A 21,871-nucleotide genomic window follows, 5' to 3' on the forward strand; every position below is an offset into this window, starting at 1 on the left:
AATAAATCACTTCCTGAATGTAACTCAAGATGATAAAAGGTTCTAACTTTGGGTAGAAACGTGGACGGATGTCTTGAGGCTGCTTTCGCAGCATCCCGTGGTGTTGCCTCTAACCACAATACCCAGGAGGATTAAACAGAGCAGGGCCTCTATATTTAATAGCAAATATTGTGTGTTTTATGAAAGCGTAATTAGATTTAAAAATTCTCATTTTATTAATGTGATAAAACTACATGATGCTTAATGAATTAAGGGGAAGATCAGAAGACTAAGAACCGGATTTGTTCACTCATTTGTTCAGTCATTTATTCAACTAATAGTTACTAAGAGCCTAAATATGTGTACAAATATGTGTACGAAACTGATACAGTATCTGCTCACCAGGAGCTTTCAATTTAATGAGGGATACATATATTACTCCCATGATGACTTAAACACAGGGTACTACAAAACAAAATAATTAAAACAAACTTTTGATTATGTCTGATTTTGTATTCAGTTAGTGTTAAACGTGATCTTTTCAGGCATTTATCTTAGTAGAGATACATCGGGGAGTGTTAGCATCAAATGCAACAGGAACCAGTTTTTACATTTATTTTACGAAGAATGGAAGAGATTAAACTATTGTAGAACACATTCTTCTTTTTCCCATTGTCTCTAATCTCTTTACCCCGTGCAATATTCCATCTCTGAGCAGGTGCTCAGGTCTGCAAAAGCGTCAGTGTTTTTTTTGAAATCGTGGGGAAAAAGATGTTTTAGCTATGAGTGTTTTCAAAATTATTTTGTTTATTAACAGTAGAAGCATGTCATAAACAGTATGAACACTGTAATGTTTTGTGTTTCACCAGTACTGAGTGTGTGATATGGAGGCAAGTAGGAAAATAATGTTTTCAATTTACTCCAATAAACTAATGTCAAGTTTCCCATGGAGTAGGTGAAGGATAAACACTCAAGGTCAAACAGTCAGTGGAGGTTTTAATTGTGACAGTGTTCTCATTTCAGTATGTTCACTACTTCTAGTTATATAGTAACTCAGTTGCCTGTATTATTAAGTTAAAGCAAAGTGTGATAAACCTTTCTGGAGGTGGCATCCTAGAGCCAATAGGACCCTGTAAATGGAACCTATTCTTCCAATTCAGTTGTGTTTGGAAACTAGTAGTAACCTCTAACCTTTAAATTAAACACCTACTGCTACCCAGGATTAGAGATTTGAGGAGCTTTTCTCTTTTTACTGAAGTCTGTAAAGTTTGATGCTGAACCATGAAGGCATAATACAAATATTTGTCTCCTTTTTAATTTGCCCCTTTAAAATAATATTATATTTTAGAATTACTAAGAATAGCTAACACTTTTATAGCATTTACCCTGTTGCAGGAGCTGTTTTTAATGTTTCATATTTATAATCTCATTTTATCCATATGACAATACTATATGATAGATTTATTATTATATTATATTACTATTATTATTATTTCTCATTTTCCAGATGCGAAGACTGAGGCTATAAAAATTAAACGACTTACTCAGTATCATAGGTCTTGTAAATAGGGAAGCCAGGAGTTGAATCCAGAAGTCTTGCCCCCACAATATGTGCTCCTATACATCACTATGAGCTACACCTAACGGTCTGAACTTTACAAATAAGGTCTGAAATCTGTATCGTATCCCTCAAAGCATTTCTCTCTCTCAGTGTCAGCATAGTGTAGCGCCTCCTCAGTCAGCGTTGCAGAGATTTTGGCTGACCGAAAACGGAGACAAATGTGTGTGGTTTTATTGACATTTTTTACTACCTTTGGCACTACCCTCTCTTTTCCCTTCTCTCTAGTAATTTTTACCTACTTCCCAAGAGTGTGTTTAGGATTAACAAGTGTTTGGAAAGGCTGTCCCTTTACACAAAGGTACTATATAACTGAAAAATAGTGAATTATTTACCATAATGAAAGTTAGCTAATTGGGGTTGGGAGGGAGTGGAAGATGAGGAAACAAAAGAGAACTATTCCACTTTTTGAACACAGTGCCCAGTTTAATCCATGCAAGGAAAGAGATGACAGGAAGCTATTTGGTAGAATTTTTTGCTAAAAATATTTTTCAAAAGAAAGTCATTAAAAACATGTCTTTAGTCCTGGCTGTGAAGAGTGTGGTAAGCAGGTCGATCCAGGCAGAAGGGTACACAGTGTGTGGGTAGCCGGTGCTGTTTGTCAGCTTAACCGCTGAGGCTCACGACCTATCAATAGAGACATTACAGAGAGTTGAAGGATCTTGCTTCTCTACAGTTCTGTGATTACATTTTTTTTTAGAATGTCTAAAAGTAAAACAAAGTGTTCTCTGTAGAAAATTTGCAAATTATATAGAAATCATCTGTAAATATTTCCTCCTCCATGAACATTACCCAGAGATAGCTGGTGACATTTTGATGTTTACTCTTCTATCTTATCTATTTAGTATTTTTCAGAATGAAATCATTGTATACATAGTCCCTTAAAACACTTTTTTTTCCACTTCACAGACTGCCATGAGCATTTTCCCATGTCATTAAATTCCTTTTTATAACACTACTTTTAATAGCTACACTGCATTCCTCTATATATTATTTCATCAATCCCCTATTGGTAGAAGTTTGGTATAAGTCCAGCTTTTACTATTGTAAATGATGCTGCACATGAAAACCCTTATATATAAATATTGTGAACATCTTTGACTACAGAGTAGAATTACTGGTGAAAGGATATAAATTTGTTTTATACACATTGCAAAATGGCTCTCCAGAGCTTATGCCTCTTACACTTTAACCAGCAGTGATGCTTATGAGAAGGTATATTTCCCTGTACCCTTGCTAATATTGGACACAACATAGAGTTAATATGTAATACTAAAACATAAATTTAAAATATATATATATATATATAAAATATTTTCCAACAAAATAAAATGCTGTTTGTGTTTCAGCTTGAAAGTTTTTCATTACTATGAAAACTAAATATTTTATGTAGTTGTAAAATGACTATTTTTTGGAATGACAAATTTGTTTATTTTTAGATTTAACATGTTCCTTTCCCTTACTGATTATTTTCAGAGATTTACAGATTATATATAATTATATATGTATAATATAAAATATATTATCTCTTTTGATCCACTTATGTAAAAATGAATATTTCCCAGTTATCCCGTTTGATATAGACTCTTAAATACATAAGTAAGTGTATCTCTCATTTTTTTTTCTTTAAGATGTTTTTCATTATTCTTCTACCACAACTAGGTTTAGCTCTGTAGAAATCTCCACTGTTAGATCTTCCACTTTTAAGAGAGAAATGTGATATTTGTTTTTTCATGTGTTTATTATGAAGTGTTAAAATATTTTCAGCACTTTTGATCTAAGGAGATATCTGTGCAGACTGGATTCTGAGGTCTGCTGGTCAAACCTAACATGTAGTACAATGATAGGCGTGTGATGAATGATCAAAAATATTTAATGATCTATAGTATTCTGAAAAGCATACTGAAATAAAAACGGATCAGATTCCGAAATCATGAGTGTCTTTCCATATATGACCTAAATAAGTTAAAATTAGCAATTACAATTCAGTTATCAGAAATACATGTAAAGCTCGATTGGATTTAATTGTACTATACATAAGTGCAGAGAATTACCAGTACTTCTCTTTTGTTAATACCAGATACCTAGGGAGAGACTAAAATTCCAAGTGTTAATATATAAACTAATATATACTTGTCTTTTCTCCAAAAACTAACTCAGTTTTATATTTGTTTTAGTTAGTTATATATATGTATGCATATATGTGAGAAGAAATACTGAAATTAATATCACTTGAGAGAATTTTTAAAAGTGGATACTAGTCTTTAATCCTCCTCTCTCTCTCTCTGTCTCTCTCTCTCTCTCTCTCTCTCTCTCTCTCTCTCTCTCTCTCTCTCTCTCTCTCTCTCTCTCTTAGTGAGTGTGGGGAGTAGTTACAAAGAATAAAGGAAAGAAAGATAAATTAAATTTTTTTCCAAAGTTGAATATATTGCTCAATGAATTGAACTGTTTGGTCAGAAGCAACAACCCTTGTCATTGTGGGCAACAGGTGAAATTAGCCAGCTCTCAGGGAAAGTCAAAAAGCTGCTTCTAAAGTTATCTTTCTTCATGCTTCACAGAATTATGCTCCCATTAATAGCCATGCAAGTCGCTAAGTGAATTAAATCAAGTTAATTATTGCTCGTGCTATTTCAGCAAAACATGAAATCGTTGTACATAGAAAGCAAGCAGCGCAGAATCTTTGAGGTAAAAATAAATGAATGAATAAATACATAAATAAATAAATAAGTTACACATTAAAAGGAAAATCATTGTAAAGTTTTTGCCTCACATCACCAGTTTGCTGAAATGTCTACCCCAGGCCACATTTGAAGTAAAAGATCTTATCCTTTAGGATGGCTGTGTCTTTCCTTCAGGCAACCAGTGCCTTTTCATTGCCCCGTAGGCTGCTTAGAGAATGACCCTGTATCAACTTCACTACAGAAAAGTTTGAGCAGAAGGGACTTTTTTGTAAACTGTGTCAGATAATTCAGGACTCATCTATACCTTCATATAGTCCATGTCAGCCCAATCTGAGAGAAGAGAGGGATTTCATAAATAAACCCTTGGTAACACCATACCAAGTCAGAAGCTAGTGTAATAGGTTACTTTCCCTGGCTGGCTGCATTTTAATAAAGTACTCCTAGAAAAGTTAAAGCATGCGAAATGTTTTAGGTATGATTCAGAGCCTTCTCTTTATAATCACTAAACTTGTATCTCTTGTGTGTATGAAACTTCATCTTAGGCCTTACTGGCCTTTTTAAACAGTGCTGTGTCTCTCAGAGTCCTTAATCTTTCTGACTCCGTAATTTATAATCTGGAAAGAGAGTTGTTTTATTTCTTTATACAAATATTTAGTTCAGAATCTTGTAAAATTAATGTCTTTCTTATTAAGCTTGGGCTACTACAACAAAATACCATAGACAAGGTGGCTTAAACAACAGACATTTATTTCTCACTGTTCTGGCAGCTGGGAAGGCAAAATTGTCAGCTAATTTGGTTCCTGGTGAAAATTCTCTTCTTGGCTTGCAGATGGCCATTGTCCTGTGGTATCTTCACATGACCGAGTGAGAGAGCAGGTGTCCCCGTCTCTTCTTAATCCCATTAGGAGGAGCCCACTCTCCTGCCTCTTAAACTGCTTACCTCCCAAAGGCCACATCTCGCAGGACCATCACACTGGAGAGTTGGGGTTTCAACCTATGAATTTGGGGAGCACACAAATATTCAGTCCTTAGCAATTACCCTTCAATTATATGACTATTTGATAAAACTGAGCTTTTAAAAAAATGATGAAATGACTGGCAGTAGGTCTATCCCACCTCACTTCAGTCAGATAGTTCTATTCCTTCCCTCCCCGTGTACTGTTTCTTATGTAGATCCCGCCCTTGCATAAATCTCTTCATTGGGGAAAGACTAGGAAATGAAAGTCCCTTCGGTGAGCATCAGTGAGCAAAATAAGAGAGAATATTAAAACCTCTTACCTTTGCACTGAAGCCATCATTTCAAATTTATCTGGTGACCATGTACAGTTTTAGACTTTACCCTTGGTGTTTCTCACACTACCGTCTCCATTATTTGTTCAAAACCATTGGCATATTTACTCTGCATTAGGTTTTCTTTTGAGATTGTGGAACGTGATGTTAAAGACCATGAAGCTAGTTCCCTACGGTGCCTTTGTGCAAATAGAAAAAAGTTCTCTTCATCAGACACCTCGGCACAAGAGAACTGACATAATATGATTTTATTACACAATACTATCTGCGAGAAAATATTCTTAGTGAATATAAGACGTTCCCTTTTAAGGAGTCTACATATAATAAATATATGAGAACATATACTAAACGTATGAAAATATTCAGGATAATGAAGATGTCTGTAGTGTGATTTACACATCCTTAGATAAGACTGTGGGTTTTTTGTTTGTTTGTTTGTTTTGCATACAACCTAAGCAACCACATGCAGTGGCCCTGCTCCTATTAGAGAAGCTGAATAAACAAGCAGAAGTGTAAAAATCTCTTCTGTGATTGGACTTGGTTTAAAAAAAATATTCATGGGAAACACAGAAGATATTCTGGGAATAAGCAGGAATTAATCTGACTCTTAGTCTCTGTAACACTGAAAATAAATGGAAATAAAGTGATAAGGAATTCCATCCAATTGGAATGGAACACATATATAGGAATAAACACCTGTGTTCAGTGTTTTGTTCGGTGTAGCTGAGACAGTTGGTGTTGCAAACAGTAGAATCTATATGGGGTAGACAATTTGGGAACATCAGAACATGAAGGGTTTTGTTCTCTGGGTAATTCTTGGAAGAAAGTATGGATACGTCATTAAAGTTCTATGTATATTCATTCTCTAGGCCCCATTGAGTACTAGTATAGAGATGTGCATTCTAGCACTCTGATTCATTCAAAACTTTTAAAATTTCAAAAAGCTTCAAAGTCCAGTTTCTAATTTGTTTTGCTCCCTTTGCTAAGTCAGATGTTTAAACATTTCTTGTAAATCATTTTTTTTTTGGTGACTTATCTACTTTGAAAACAGGTGACATGGATGATAATCTTTTAAAAGCTTGAACTGTGTGCTAATAATGCTTTTATTTTTTTTTTATGCCCAATAGACAGAATGTGCAAATTTCGTTCGAGTACTTCAGCCTTATAATAAAACTCACATTTACGTTTGTGGAACCGGAGCATTTCATCCCATATGTGGATATATTGATCTTGGACTCTACAAGGAGGTAGTATGATAAAATCGCATGAAAACAATTTATTGTAATACCTTGTAACTTCATGCCTATGGCATTAGACAGGCAGATTTGAATATAAAGATGGAATCATATATGAACTGTATAAGAACTCATGTTCCCAACCACTTTAAGGATTACCATTTTGATTATACACTTTATCTACCTAATTAAAAATTTTTCTATTAAAAGTTTTTTTAGTGAGATGATCAAAATTAATAGTGTAAAATGTTGAAAGTGCTTGTTTTCTATGGGCTCTATGTATGTCTTCATTTTCTCTTGAGGTTCCTTTATACTAGATCTGTACAGTATGTTGCTGTTGGTAAAAATCCATTTCCCATAAGACCTTGCAATGGAATTATATCTTATAAGTAATTTCATTTTTTGTATCCAACAAATTTAGCCTGTTACTTATGTTTACAATAGCGGATGTTAAGTACAGAAAAATTTAATGATTTCTCTTTTTAAAATTGTATAGATAGTCATATTAGCACATTGAACTCATTATTTCTGCCGGACCAAATTAACATAGTGGAGATAAAGGATGTATTCATTAGGAGTAATGTATCCCTGCTATCAATGAGCATTTCAGTAAATGAGAAACATGCAGATTTTAGTAATTAGTTAATAGCTTAATAGGTTAGAGTGGTTTCTACGTGTCGTGGACTATTCCAGACACTTGGATTGTTTCTTTGGAATTTCACAACACTCTTAATGAAGCTGGTACCTTTATAACTCCAATTTACAAGTTAGTAAAAATTGTCTCAGTGAAATTAAATAACATGCCTAAGATCACTCAGCTAATAAATGGTCTAGCAAGGAACTGAACCGAAGCAGTCTGTCTCTAGAGCAAGCATTCACAACTGAGTTTTAGATCATGTACTCGAAAGTGTATCTTTGTATGAGTTGATGGGTTGCACTATCATCCTTATGTTTATGTATATACTTCTTTGAATAACTGCACATATTTGCAGGATGATTGGCTGTGTGTTTGAACTTAAAGTCTGGGTTTATGGAACAGGTTTCTTTACGTTGGGTTAAGGGAGTCATGCAGAAACCCACAACTGTAGCTGGGTAAATTTTCCTCTCTAATGGACTTGTCTAACCAGCCCAGATTCAACTGTTTGAAAATAAAGCAACCCTGATAGTGAATTCTCTGAAGCACTAGGAGACTTGGCAACTTGAATCCATCATTCTTTGTTGCTTGTGTAATGTTCTCTTGCCTAGCTTTGATGAAGGGTAATATATAATAGTAGCTCACAGCATTATGGTGTAATTACATGAGATAGACCCACAGCTTGGATGTGTTCTGAGGCCTGAGGCTAAAGGCCAAACTCACAACCTGCTGAAGGGTGAAAACAGTGTTCTTTTAGCTCCTAAAAGTCACAAGTGCTAAAAAGGAATTTAGATGGAGCTAATTACTTAGCTTGGGACTGTCAAGAAGCCCGGAGGCAGTCAAATTTACAAGTTCTGTGAGTAAGAGAATTGAGTGAGCAGGGGTATTGAGCCTTGTGAGTTTGCTGATGGTCGGGGTACAGGTAATTATATTCAGCCCTGCTTGAAGATTATTAACATTTTAAATGAATTATTAGTCCCAGGAATTTACTGTCCTTCCAGAGGGAGTTTAGAAGGCCCTTGGGTTTTTAAACAGATAACGTTTGCTGTAGTGTTACAGGTTGGGAAGAGGGAACAGCAATAAATATTAGGGACGGAGGAGAGAAGTATGGGAAGTCCCCTTTCTGGGGACTCCTGTTCAGTGTAGCTGGGGCAATGGGAAGAAGCATAAAAAAGCTAAAATGAATCCCAGATTTCTGTTTTTGGCAGTCAGTTGGAGAGTGGTGTTATTTATTGAGGTGAGAATAGTAACATTGTGGGGAGCATGGTGAGTTAATTTTGTATGTTTTGCATTTGAGAAATATTCAGGAGGTCATGCCAAGTGGGCAGTTGGATCCAGATTTCAGGACAGAAGTCAGGGCTGTTGTCAACAACTAATCATTTGAGCATGAGGAGCCGGAGTGAGAATTACAGCCCCAGTCATTTACCAGCTCCGTGCCCTTCTGTGCACTGCATATGCTTTCCAAGCTGCTGTTTTTTCAGCAAAACAATGATAATACTAACTACCTCACACTTATTTTGAGGATAAAATGAGACAATGATAGTATAGGCTTTGGCATAGCACTTGCTTCTTTCCTGTCACTTAATATTTAGCCATGGTAGGCAACAGGAACCCATAAAGGTAAAGAGGCAAGGATTTCAAAAGTGTGTGTGTGTGTTTGTGTGTGTGTGTGTGTGTGTGTGTGTGTGTTTTGTGTATATACATACACATATAAATTTTATATAAAAGTAACGTCTGCAATATATATGTACTATGTGTATATATACATATATACATATATGTATATGTGTTGTATATACACATATATATGAATATATACATATAGTTGTTAAATATTTAGGTTCAAAGTATTGATATGTTCTTCCCCCTGGAATCTCCCCTGTGCTACTGCAAATCGCATCTTTAACTAGGGATGATATTAATAATAACTTTGCTAGTTGTGATGAGTAAACGTTTCCTATCACTCTCCTTATCCCTTTATTTCAACAATATTTCTCTGTGTGCAGCTTAGATAGATATGTTTTGCATATTTAATTAGGCTTAAGGAATGCAATGGGAAAAACCTTGTAAAATTGAACTGTCATGTAATTCAGTCAGTTTATCTGAGGCAGTCCACTTAATCAGCTATTACATTTTACATCATTGTCCTGTTGGTGTCCTTGACTCTGGCTCAAGGAAACTTGCTTTCCTCTATCTTCTTTCTCCCGGAGATTAGAAGGGAGACCTTGTCCTCAGCCTGCACAAATACCAATTTTATGGACTTATCTTGGGAATTTAATGAAATGTTGCCTTTGAAAACAGAAGTCTATACAGTTATGGGATTTATCCAGTACTTTGCAATCAACCTCTGACATTCTCTCAGATAGTTTCTTGGTTTTTTTTAGCTTTTTACTATGATCTTCTGGCACACCATGATTCAGCTTACTTTTCCCCTTTACAACGAACTCCATTATAGGCTTTAGAGTCAACAGTTCAGTTTGATCTGTAGAGAATAATGTTCCTTTAATGATATTTAAACATCCTGAAGAGCCACTATCTACAGGTGTTTTTTTTCCTGACTTAATCTCTAGTCGCATCCACAGTTGGGAAGAATACCCTAAATGTATTCTCGGTGGACTTTTTACATGCCTGGGCTCCACTGTCATAACTTGTCATTAGCTGACCTGTTCTAATTAAACAGACTTGGGCATGATCATGTTACATGGTCACTGCGAGTCTATTATAAATTGATTTCAACACACTTTTCAAGTTCACGAGTTTGAAATGCTGGGACTAGATTAGTTAAAAGCATAAACTTTGGAGACAGCCCTGAGTTCCAGCTACTGTTTTACGTCTTACGGACTATGCAATAACGAACAAGGTACTAAACCCCTTTGATCCTCAATATTCCTCTTGTAAAGCTGGAATTCTTAAAGTAGCTACATCGTTAGGTTCATGGTGAAGATTGAATGGACAGAGTTCATAAAATTCCTGACTATTGAATGGCTATTTTTAATACCATTGTTATTAGTATTAAAGTGCATACTGAGAACTATGAAATAGCAATTGTTAACCATGCTATTTAAATTGTTATTCCTTTTTTTTTTTTTTTTAAAGCAAGTGGTTACGGTCCGTTCTGTTTATAAGAAAAAGAGCCTATGTAATACAACAGATGATCCAATTCCCTCTATCCCTTTTGCTTCATTGCCTTGATTTCTAGATAAGTAGCAGTGAATGGTCCTTCTTATAATATGTATGTGTGCTCTGATAGAACTCTGTAGATGTGTCATCTAGAGAAAATGCCTGAAATGCTGAATTTCTCTAACTAGTGCATAGGCCAGGGTGAGTCATCAGCTGTTTTGCTGCATGGTAGTGTTGTCATTGTTATGAAATACTCAAGCTCATGGGGCCATATTCATTATACATTCATATTTTTCTTGGAAAGTCCAACTTAAAATGTTATTTTTTCCTGAATATTAAAAGCCTACCAGTGTCACTCTGTCTGTGGTCATTATTGTAAAAATAGATGTTTCAGCCAATAAAACCATGTGGTTTTTAATGTGTACAGTGTTTTCATAAAGTAAAAATACAACAAGATTTTTTTTTTTACCCACATATATCAACAGCTCTGAAATGAACTGCCTACCTTAGAACACTTTTATGTCATTGAAATTACAAAAATATCACATGGCTTAAGTAACTTGGAAAAGTTACAGATGCTTAGATAAATAGACCATAACAGCTATGAAAAGTAATTATTGTAGTAAATTGATTTCTTAGATGGAGAAATTGGCTTATTAAGGCTCAATAAATTAGTTAGGCTTAAGACATATATGTTTGATGGTGATATTGATAATGATAGTGATCCAGACTAAATAAATGATAAACATACTACTAATTCTGATGGAAAATTTAATTCAGTATTATCATTACTACTTTGGGCAAATGGAAACCAAAACATGGGGAATTGAGTCTTGCCGGAAATGGTGTTTGCGAAAGAGGTAAGGGGCACAGCATGATGCACATGCTGGATGCTCAAAAATCAATTTGTGTGGAATTAATGAATTAGAATTTAGTTCTTATCTTTTATGTTCTTGCTGATTCTGGTATTTTAAGAAATCTCATTTGTGTTAATATTTCTCATAACAGGAAGTTATATTCAAACTAGACACAAACAATTTGGAGTCTGGCAGACTGAAATGTCCTTTTGATCCTCAGCAGCCTTTTGCTTCAGTAATGACAGGTAAGATCAATGACAGATAGTTCTTGTTTTAGGTGTTTTTCTAAAAAGGTATGTGTAAATTAAACTACTTTTTTTTTTTTATCGAGTAAAAGATTATTTTGGAATCTTCCACTGGCTGTTTGTTTATAGTATTTTAGTACCCAATCTTTCTATACTTAGCCTCCTTATCGATAAAGGGAGACCTCAGCCAACCTTAATGTCTGCAGTTACTTTGTATAAATGAACTTCCGGTTGAATTCTTTTGAATGCACATGACACACACTCACTTGTTCTATAATTTTACATTTAGATGGCTCAGATTTCCTTATACTAAGACATGTCCCTATTTGTTTCACTATGGAAGTTAAATTTAGCAGTTTCTTTAAACATTAATATGTTGAAGATTTAAGTGGAAGTATTAACAAGACACATCAGTGGATAGATTGATAAAACAAATGAATCAAACTATAAAGTACAAGTAATAGAATGTTATAAACCTTTTCCCCCAATTTCACCATAACCTGATTATTTTAGTGGAAATGAGAAATTTTTTGCTAGCACGTTCAGGCTTCTCTTGTTCTTTATATATCTTAAATTCTCTTATAAAATGAGTCTCCTGTTTAAAGAAGGCAGTTCTGTGTGGTTTGAAGTCTGTTCTGAGGAATGTCTGCACAACCATTATAAGGACTCCTTTTGTCTTGGTTGGTTCATGACTTTAGTCTTTTTTTATTTAACTTGTCTATCAATGTTTGAATAGACTATAAGAATGAAGCACCATGACGTTTTAATTTTCACTTAGTTGAGGACCCACTGATCTTCCTTTGAAGTGAAAGCGTGTGCTTTTGTGTTTTGAAAATCGTGACTAATGTACAGTCATTATCCTCAATAAAATGAGATAGATGATTTGTGATTCTGATCTGCCAAGTAGGGTGGACACACCTTTGATGAAAAACAACAGATTGTAGGCACTGGTAACCCCTCTTTGGAATCCCTAAGTCTAAGTACTTTAAATACAACAGAGTCAGCTTTAAAGCCTGGATATACAGAACCCATTTTGGAGTTGAAACATACAATTTTTTTCCTGACAAAATGTTCAAAGATCCACAAATTTATGTTTCAAATTAATCATGTGTTTCCTTTACTCCTACCAAACCTTTTTTCCTAATGTCTTTGTTGATGTTGTTACTTTTGCACTTCTACGTTTTAAAATTTTCTCCAAAATGAAATATTGCCATTTACCATGTACTTTAGGTGAATGCTTTAAGAGATGGCACCAGTGCCATATCCCACATTTACTTCACATAACTGGATTTCTCTCTTTTGTGTTTCATTTTTTTTTCTTCTTTGAAAGTTCACTATTGTCATTATTTAGGTTGTTTGTCTCAGGTCGTTCAGTGAGAGGTTTATTGAGATGGATATAATCAGAGGGTTAAGAAAGTATCTGAATCACGTATACAAAGGCAGAATTTGAAAGATGTTTCTGAGGAAACTGAAAACTGGATTTCAGTGATAAAGCAATGTCTTTAGGTTGTTCTTCTATTTAGGCATAAAAACAAAAAACAAACAAACAACAAAAACCTAAACTAAACTAAATGCTGTGTAGAGAATAGCCATTTTTGTTTGTTTGTTTATTTTAATTTTTGTCCATTAAGTGTAGCCCGTAGTAGTTGACTATGAAGATTTCTTGAAATAGAGACTTAGCTCTCTGAGGGGCAACATATTCTACCGTAGGAACAGCATTTTTTTCTGCCACTTCCCTCCACCCCAATAATGCATTAATAAGCATTAGGGAATATTGACCCCCATCCCCTCTTTTTCACCCTCAATCCTTTTCTCTACCCCTCCTTCGCCCCATCTTCCCTTCTCCCTTCTGTCCTTTCCTCCTCTCCTCTCCTTCATCTTCTTTTCCTCCTTCCTCTGTCTTCCCACCCACTTGTTCCTTCACAGCGTCTCTCTTTCTCTCTCTCTCTCTCTCTTTTTCTCTCTCTCTCTCTCTCTCTCTGGCGAGCACGCCTTCCTCTTCCTCCTCTTTCTCTTCCTCTTCCTCCCTGCCCCCCACCCCGGTAAAACATGGCTAGGCACTTTACATAAATAACAGGACAAAGAAATTTGGTATGCTGTAATGGCAACATCTTTCCTTTTTCAGGAATTCCTGTTTATCAGAACTATTAGAGAACATGACTAGCTACAAGGAATGCAACATGTTATAATTACAAAGAATGACTTCAGTGCTGAAAGCTCCCTTTCAGCAGAGATTAGGTAAAGGAAAGTTGTGGCCATTGAGGCTGTGTTGGTTAAGTAAATACTAATTATAAAATCCATTCCTCATTATGGCATTTGCTTTTTAATATTTGTGTGTGTGTGTGTGTGTGTGTGTGTGTGTGTGTGTTACTACAAAGAGGAACTCCTAATTATGATATATCCTTGAATTGTTAGTGAGGAGAAGGAAAAGAAGAGTTCATTCGTAAGAGAAGCCAATGCATGTGTAGTTATTAATTCAGAAGCCTTTGGCCCTTTTCATATTCAAGTATCTAGCATCAGCTTACCAAAGTTCATTGCGTTATCTTTTCTTCAACTAAGCAAATTTTTCAAAATCTGAAGGTGAAATTTATGAATTATAACATCAGTATAGTCCGGTGTTAAGCAATAAACATCTTTGGTTTCATGCTGTGAAATTAGTATATTGTAAATAGTTTCTGCTGGTAAACTCTTAGAAGTCCTGTGTATTCTTTTCTCCCACCCAGATGAGTACCTCTATGCTGGAACAGCTTCTGATTTCCTTGGCAAAGATACTGCATTCACGCGGTCCCTTGGGTCTACTCAAGACCATCATTACATCAGAACTGACATTTCAGAGCACTACTGGCTCAATGGTGAGTGACTTTCTCACTTTTCATTGTTTTGCCTTTGCTTTTGGGAAGATAAGAAACTCATTATTATTTATTTGGATGTGTTATGAGAGAAGCGATCTAGCTCAACATTATAAAGTAGGTTTGAAATAATGCTCACTAAGTTAGACGTACCTCCAGAGCCTGTTGTGTATATAATAATAGCTGACATATATTGAGTGTGCGCTATTGTCCTTGACAAGTCTATGCTTTAGTTGATTCTTTTAAAAATATTTACAATGACATATGAGGTACATATTTTTTCTTATGCACTTTTTAAAGAGAAGTAAACTGAGGTAGAGAGAAGTTGAGTAATTTGGTCAAGGTCTTACAACTTGTCTCTTGCAGAGCTGGGGTTCAAGTCAGCAATTGTTTCCTTCAGTCTGCTGTGTAATGACTAAGCCAAATATTCTCCAGGAATGAAGGGAAAGGGGTTAGACTGTAATGCTAACTTCCTTTGTGTGCAGATAATTATGTGTGGGTTAATAATTTTAAGCATATTGATATTGAGATTAGTTTGTCTAATTACTTTTTTTGTTTAGGGATCATACAGTATTCCGAGTTTTAAAATCAAAACAAAACAAAAACGAAACCTAAATGTATGTATGTATGTATGTATGTATGTATGTATGTATTTTAATTAAAGTTTATTGGGGTGATAATTGTTAGTAAAGTTACATGAGTTTCAGGTTTATTTAATTCAAAGAACAATGCAAGGCTTTTTATTTTCCCTACTGCCTACAACAGTTAAGGTTTTATCATGATTTTCTAAAGTTTTCTAATTAACAGGACTTTATTCTACTGCCTGACAGAGTAACATAACACTGCTGTTTAAACAGACAGACAGCATTTCTCATTCCCACTATAAATATTGGGTTTTAGAGGAGAAGGCAGGGCAGAGATATCCTAGAGGCTATCTTTCTATCTCTCCATAAGTGACAACATAAACAAAAGGGGGAAACACTTGAAAAACATTTCTTTAGTCAAAATATCCAGATACATTTGTTTACACAACAATGTGATCTTCATTGACCAAAAGAGAACCCTAATAGAGAGAACAAATTTAGAACATCCCCAAATAAGTGATTATTTGTTATTTCTTACACTAATGCAAGATAGGACTATCTTCTCGAGCTTTGTGCGGTTTTATGGAAATAATTGGTCTGAGAAGGACTCCAGACATTGTAATGTTGGAAAACCACTATCTGCTTAGGTAATAAGATATACTTTTCCAATTAAATTTATTAAGGTGACATTGGTTAGTAAATTATATAGATATCAAGTGTACAATTCTATAATATATCATCTATATATTGCATTGTGTTCACCAGCCAGTCTGTTCTTCTTCCATCACCATATATTTGATGCCATTTACCCTTTTCTGCCACTCCCTTTCCCCCTTACCCTCTGGTAGCCACTAAACTATTGTCTGTGTCTATGAGTTTGTGTTTGTCTAGTTCATATGTTGCTTTCAGTTTTATATCCCACACATGAATGAAGTCATATGATTCTTCACTTTTTATGTCTGAATTATTTAACTTAGCATGATAATCTCATGATCCATCCATGTTGTTGCAAATAGCAGTATTTCATCTTTCTAAGGCTGAGTAGTATTCATTCCCCTGTATATATATGCCACATCTTTTTATCCAATTATCTATCAACTGACAATTTGGTTGTTTTCCATGACTTGGCCACCATAAATAATGCTACAGTGAACATAAGGGTACATACTGTGTTTCCCCAAAAATAAGACCTAGCAGGACCATCAGCTCTAATGCATCTTTTGGAGCAAAAATTGATGTAAGACCCGGTCTTATTTTAATATAAGACCAGGTTTTATATAATATAAGACCGGGTCTTTAGAATAGAATAGAATAGAATAGAATAGAATAGAATAGAATAGAATAGAATAGAATAGAATAGAATAGAATAGAATAGAATACCAGGTCTTATAGCATACAAGACCTTGTCTTATAGCATATAAGACCTTGTCTTATGTTAATTTTTGCTCCAAAAGACTCATTACAGCTGATGGTCTGACTAGGTCTTATTTTCGGGGAACACAGTAGATCTTTTTTTTTAAGAGTTTTATTTAAAAATATGGCTACATACAACATTATATCAGTTTCAAGTATACACCATAGTTTTTCAACATTTATATACATAAAGAGATGATCACCATGATAAGTCCAGCAACCATCTGACAATGTACCATTCTATCACGTTATTATTGACTATAATCCCTATGCTGTATATTAAATTGCCATGACTTATTTGTTTTATATCTAGAAATTCGAACCACTTATTTTCCCTCACCTTCCCCCCTTTAAAAATTTTTAATTGTAGTTAACATTCAATATTATTTTATATTAATTTCAGGTATACAGAATAGTGGTGAGACATTTATATAATTTAAGTAACGATGCCCCTGACTAGTCTAGTACCCACCTGGCACTGTACAGCTATTACCATATCATTGACTATGTTCCCTATGCTTTAATTTACATCCCCGTGGCATTCTTTTAACTACCAATTTGTACTTCTTCATCCCTTCACCTTTTTCACCCTTTCTCCCCACGCCTCTCCCATTTATCACCCCAATAAATCTAGTACCCATCTGAAATTATATATACTTATTGCAATATTATTGACTATATTCCTTAGGCTATAACCTACATCCCCTTACCTGCTTTGTAACAATCAATTTGTACTACTTAATCCTTTCCCATTTTTCACCCATGTCCCCAACCTCCCTCCCATTGGCAACCATCAAAATGTTCTCTTTATCTATGAGTGTGTTTCTGTTTTGTTTATTTATTTTATTCTTTAGATTCCAATATAAGCAAAATCACATTGCATCTGTATTTCTCTGTCTGACACTCCACTCAGAACAGTACTCCCCAGGTCTATCCATACTGCAGCAGATGGCAAGATGCCAGTCACTTCCCTGGCTGAGCAATATTCCCTTATATCTGTGTACCACCACCTTCCTCTTTATCCATTCTTCCATCAACCAACACCCAGGCTGCCTCCACATCTTGGTCATTGTAAACAATGCTACAGTGAACATATGGATGCATGAATCTCCCGAAATAGCATTTTGGGTTTCTTTGGATAAGTACCCAGAGTGGGATTACTGTGTCCTTCTTTGTCTCTTCTTATAGCCTTTGTTTAAAAGTCTATCTTGCCTGTTATAAGAGCTGTTACCCCAGCTTTTTTTTCCTTTTCCTGTTTTCATTTTTCATGAAATAAATGTTTCTATCCCTTTACTTTCAGTTTGTGTGTGCCTTTCAATCTGAAGTGAGTCTCTTGTAGGCAGCATATGTAAGGTCTTGTTTTCTTATCGATTCAGCCACCCTATGTTTTTGATTGGAACATTTAATCCATTTACATTTAAAGTAATTGTTGATAGATATTTAGTTAATTGCCATTTTATTATTCATATTTTTAATCTTTTTTTTTTTTTTTTTTCTTAAAGAAGTCCCTCTAACATTTCTTTTAATACTGGTTTGGTAGAGATGAACTATTAGCTTTTCCTTGTCTGGGAAGCTCTTTATCTGTTCTTCGATTTTAAATGATAGCTTTGCTGGGTAGAGTAGTCTTGGTTGTAAATCCTTGCTTTTTAATCCCTTTGAATATTTCCTACCAATCTCTTCTGGGCTGCAAAATTTCTGTTGAGAAATCAGTGCACGATTTTATTGGGACTGCCTTATAAGTTACTACTTGATTTTCTCTTGCTGCTTTTATCATTCTCTCTTTGTATTTAACCTTTGCATTTTAATTATAGTGTGTCTTGGTGTGGACCTGTTTGGGTTCATCTTGTTCGGGATGCTCTGCACTTCCTGTGCTTATATATCTATTTCCTTCACCAGATTAGGAAAATTTTCAGTAATTATTTCTTCACATAGGTTCACAATACTTTGCTTTCCCTCTTCTCCTTCTAGTACCCCTATGATGTGAATATTGTTAACGCTTGATGTTGCCTCAGAGGTCTCTTAAACTATTCTCATTTTCTTGGATTCTATTTTCTTTTTACTGTTTTGATTGGGTGTTTTCTGCTACCTTGTCTTTCAAATTGCTGATTCAACCCTCTGCTTCATCTAGTGTATTGGTGATTCCTTCTAGAACATTCTTCATTTCATTTATTGTGTTCTTCACTTCTGAGTGGTTCTTTTTTATGGTTTCTATGTCTTGTTTTTTTGCTTGCTATCTCTTTGTTGAAGTTCTCACTAAGTTCCTTGAGCATCCTTATAGTCAGTGTTTTGAATTCTGTCTCTGGTAGGTTGTTTACCTCCATTTTGTTTATTTCTTTATCTGGAGTTTTCTCCTGTCCTTCATTTGGGATGTATTTCTTTGTTACCTCAAACTTGGTTGCCTGTGTTTGTTTCTACCATGTTTCCCCAAAAATAAGACCTAGCCGGACAATCAGCTCTAATGCATCTTTTGGAACAAAAATTATATATTATATTATATTACATTATATTATACCCGCTCTTATATTAATTTTTGCTCCAAAAGATGCATTAAAGCTGATTGTCTGTCTAGGTCTTATTTTGGGGGAAACACAGTATGTATTATGTAGATCTGCTATGTCTCCCATTCTTGCCAGGCGGCATTATGTAGTAGGTGCCCTGTGGGACCCGATGGCACAGTCTCCCTGGTCATGTATGCTGGGTGCTCCATAAGTGTCCCTTGTGTGGGTTGTGTGTGCCCTGCAATTATATTTGTGCCTTGGTTAGTATTAGTAGTCAATGGGTAGGATTGTCCCTAAGGCTGCATGGCTGTGGGGGTTGACAACGTCCACTGCTTATGGGTTGCTGTACATGGGGTTTAACATAAGGAGGGAGATTAGCCCCAGTGGGCTCTGGGGCCTGTTGAGACTGCTCTTTGGGTGTGCCACTTGTAGGGCTAGTTGGGTGGTACTCTCCTGTGGTCTGAAGCCAATCTCCAAGTATGTTGGCTCTGGCACCTTTTGGGAGGGGCTCTGGTGCAGGCCACTGTCTGTAACCAGCTGGGAACAACCTGTAACCTGGTAGGAACAACAAAGCGATCTGCGGTTGGTCACTGTCTGTGCTGGACTTGGAGTCTCATTGGAGAGGACACAGTTTAAATGGATGACAGCTACCACCTGTACTGGGTCTGGGTAGCTCTGCAAAAAGCCATTACTTGTACATTTTGAGGCCTGCTGCCAGCTGCAAATTTCCTTAAGGTTCAGCCGCTGATAAAACCTTATGCATTATGGAGTTGGATGTGGTGGAATCTCAGTGAGTCACCAGCGTGGAGTAAGCACAACTCACCAGACCAATTCAGATTCAGATTTGGCCTGTGGGACTGGGCTCAATACAGGAAAGATGGTGCATGCCCGCTGGCTGCATGGGAGAAGGACCCTACACGGGGAAAATGGCAACTGTCCTTCCAATCCTTATCCTGCAGCAATGCAACTCAGTCTTTCCCTGTATGTCTCTGATGCCCCCAAGTCACTGTCCTTCCTCCGGAGCTCAGTGTGAGTGTCTGAGAATGAGTCTGTGCAAGCTCTTTAAGAGCTTGTGTGGGTTTCTCACAGCCTTCCATCCCACCTGTAGGGTGGGAATCCCCACTTTTTTCCACAACTAGATGTTGTGGAGGCTCTTCTTCCTAGTACCAGTACTCCTGGCTGGCGAGTCTGCTGTGAGGCTGGGGTCCCTTGTTCTTTCGTGGGGAAACTCTCTGGCCGAGATATTCCTCCCAATTTTCATCTGCCAGATGGTTTGAGGCCTATTTGTTTCGCATCTCAGCCCCTCCTACCAGTCTCAAAGTGGCTTCTTTTTTATATCCTTAGTTATAAAACTTCTGTTCAGCTAGACTTCAGATGATTCTCCATGTTGATTGTTCTATAATTTAGTTGTAATTTTGATGTATTCAGTATTTATCTATTCTGTCATCTTGGATCCCACTGCTTACATATTTTTACAGATGTTTTCAGATTTTGGGGGTAGATACCCAGAAGAGGGATTACTGGGTTATATGGTAATTCTATTCTTATTTTCTTTGAGGAACTTTTGTGCTGTTTTCCATAATGGCTGTACCATTTTATATTCCCACCAGCAGTGTAGTCTCTCCAACAAATGTTATGACTTGTCTTGTTGATAATAGCCATTCTGACCAGAGTGAGGTGACATCTCATTTTGGTTTTGATTTGCATTTTCCTACTAGCTTGTTAGGTTGAGCATCTTTTCATATATTTGTTGGCCATTTGTTTGTCTTCTTGGGAGATGTGTCTGTTCAGGTCCTCTGCCCAATTTTTAATTGGATTGTTTTATTATTGCTGAGTTATATGAGTTCTTTATATATTTTGGATATTGACCCCTTATTGGACGCATTGTTTGCAAATATCTTCTCTCATTTGTTTAGTTGCCTCATTGTTTTGTTGCTGGTTTCTTTTGCTGTCCAGAAGATTTTTAGTTTGATATAGTCCCATTCATTTATTTTTGCTTTTACTTCCCTTGTCTCTGAGGTCAAATTCATAAAATCCTCTCTGAACCCAAGCTCCATAAGTTTACTATCTGTGCTTTCTTCTATACAGTTTATTGCTTCAGATCTTAGGTTAAGTCTTTGATCCATTTTGAGTTAATTTTGGTATATGGTGACATCACTCTATTTTCAATCTTTTGCACATGGCTTTCTAATTCTCCCAGCACCATTTATTAAAAAGGCTTTCTTTTCTCTAATGTATGTTTTTGGCTTCTTTGTTGAAAATTATCTGCCCATATGTATGTGGGTTTATTTCTGGGTTTTTAATTCTATTCTGTTGGTCTGTGTCTGTTTTTCTGCCAATACCCTGCTGTTTTGATTATTGTCACCTTGTAGTATAGATTGAAATCAGGGAGTGTGATACCTCCTTGTTCTTTTTTCTTAGACAAAAATCTTTGGCTATTTGGTATCTTTTGTGATTCCATACTTATGATTTTAAAATGAAGGGCAGATTGTATTTCCCAGTCTTAGGATTGAAGATATCATCATCTTGCCATTTAAAAGATTGTTTTATTTTTTTCTTAACTGTCACATGTCAATAAAAAGGTCTGAAGCATTGTTAAAACAATAAATGTAGGAAATATTTATTAAACTATTATTTGCCTAGTATGCTGTTCTTTGGGCCACATGAAAATAATTACAAAGTAAGAAGACTTTGAGTTGGTTTAACATTCTCTTGATAAACAACTTTTTAGGTCTTATGGAATACTGAATGCTATTCTATACACTGGGCCTGTAAAGATTGTACAGGAGGGCTGCTGACTTCATGGATGACACATTTCTGGAGTATAAGAAGAGACTGGGAGATGGGGCTTGGAAAGCTACAAATATT

At 35.8% G+C, this 21,871-nt stretch overlaps 1 protein-coding gene across 1 annotated transcript in view; it reads left to right on the forward strand.

The window, feature by feature from the left end:
• The window catches only part of SEMA3D (semaphorin 3D), a 200,307-nt gene that overhangs the window by 105,906 nt on the left and 72,530 nt on the right, over nucleotides 1-21,871 (forward strand). Inside the window, exons 5-7 of the mRNA XM_033088884.1 lie at nucleotides 6,696-6,815; nucleotides 11,566-11,659; nucleotides 14,383-14,511. Of these exons, the coding sequence (XP_032944775.1) occupies nucleotides 6,696-6,815; nucleotides 11,566-11,659; nucleotides 14,383-14,511 (343 nt within the window). The remainder of the gene's footprint in view (nucleotides 1-6,695; nucleotides 6,816-11,565; nucleotides 11,660-14,382; nucleotides 14,512-21,871) is intronic.

The sequence above is a fragment of the Rhinolophus ferrumequinum genome, chromosome 20 (genome assembly GCF_004115265.2).
Source record: "Rhinolophus ferrumequinum isolate MPI-CBG mRhiFer1 chromosome 20, mRhiFer1_v1.p, whole genome shotgun sequence".
Lineage (NCBI taxonomy): Eukaryota > Metazoa > Chordata > Mammalia > Chiroptera > Rhinolophidae > Rhinolophus > Rhinolophus ferrumequinum.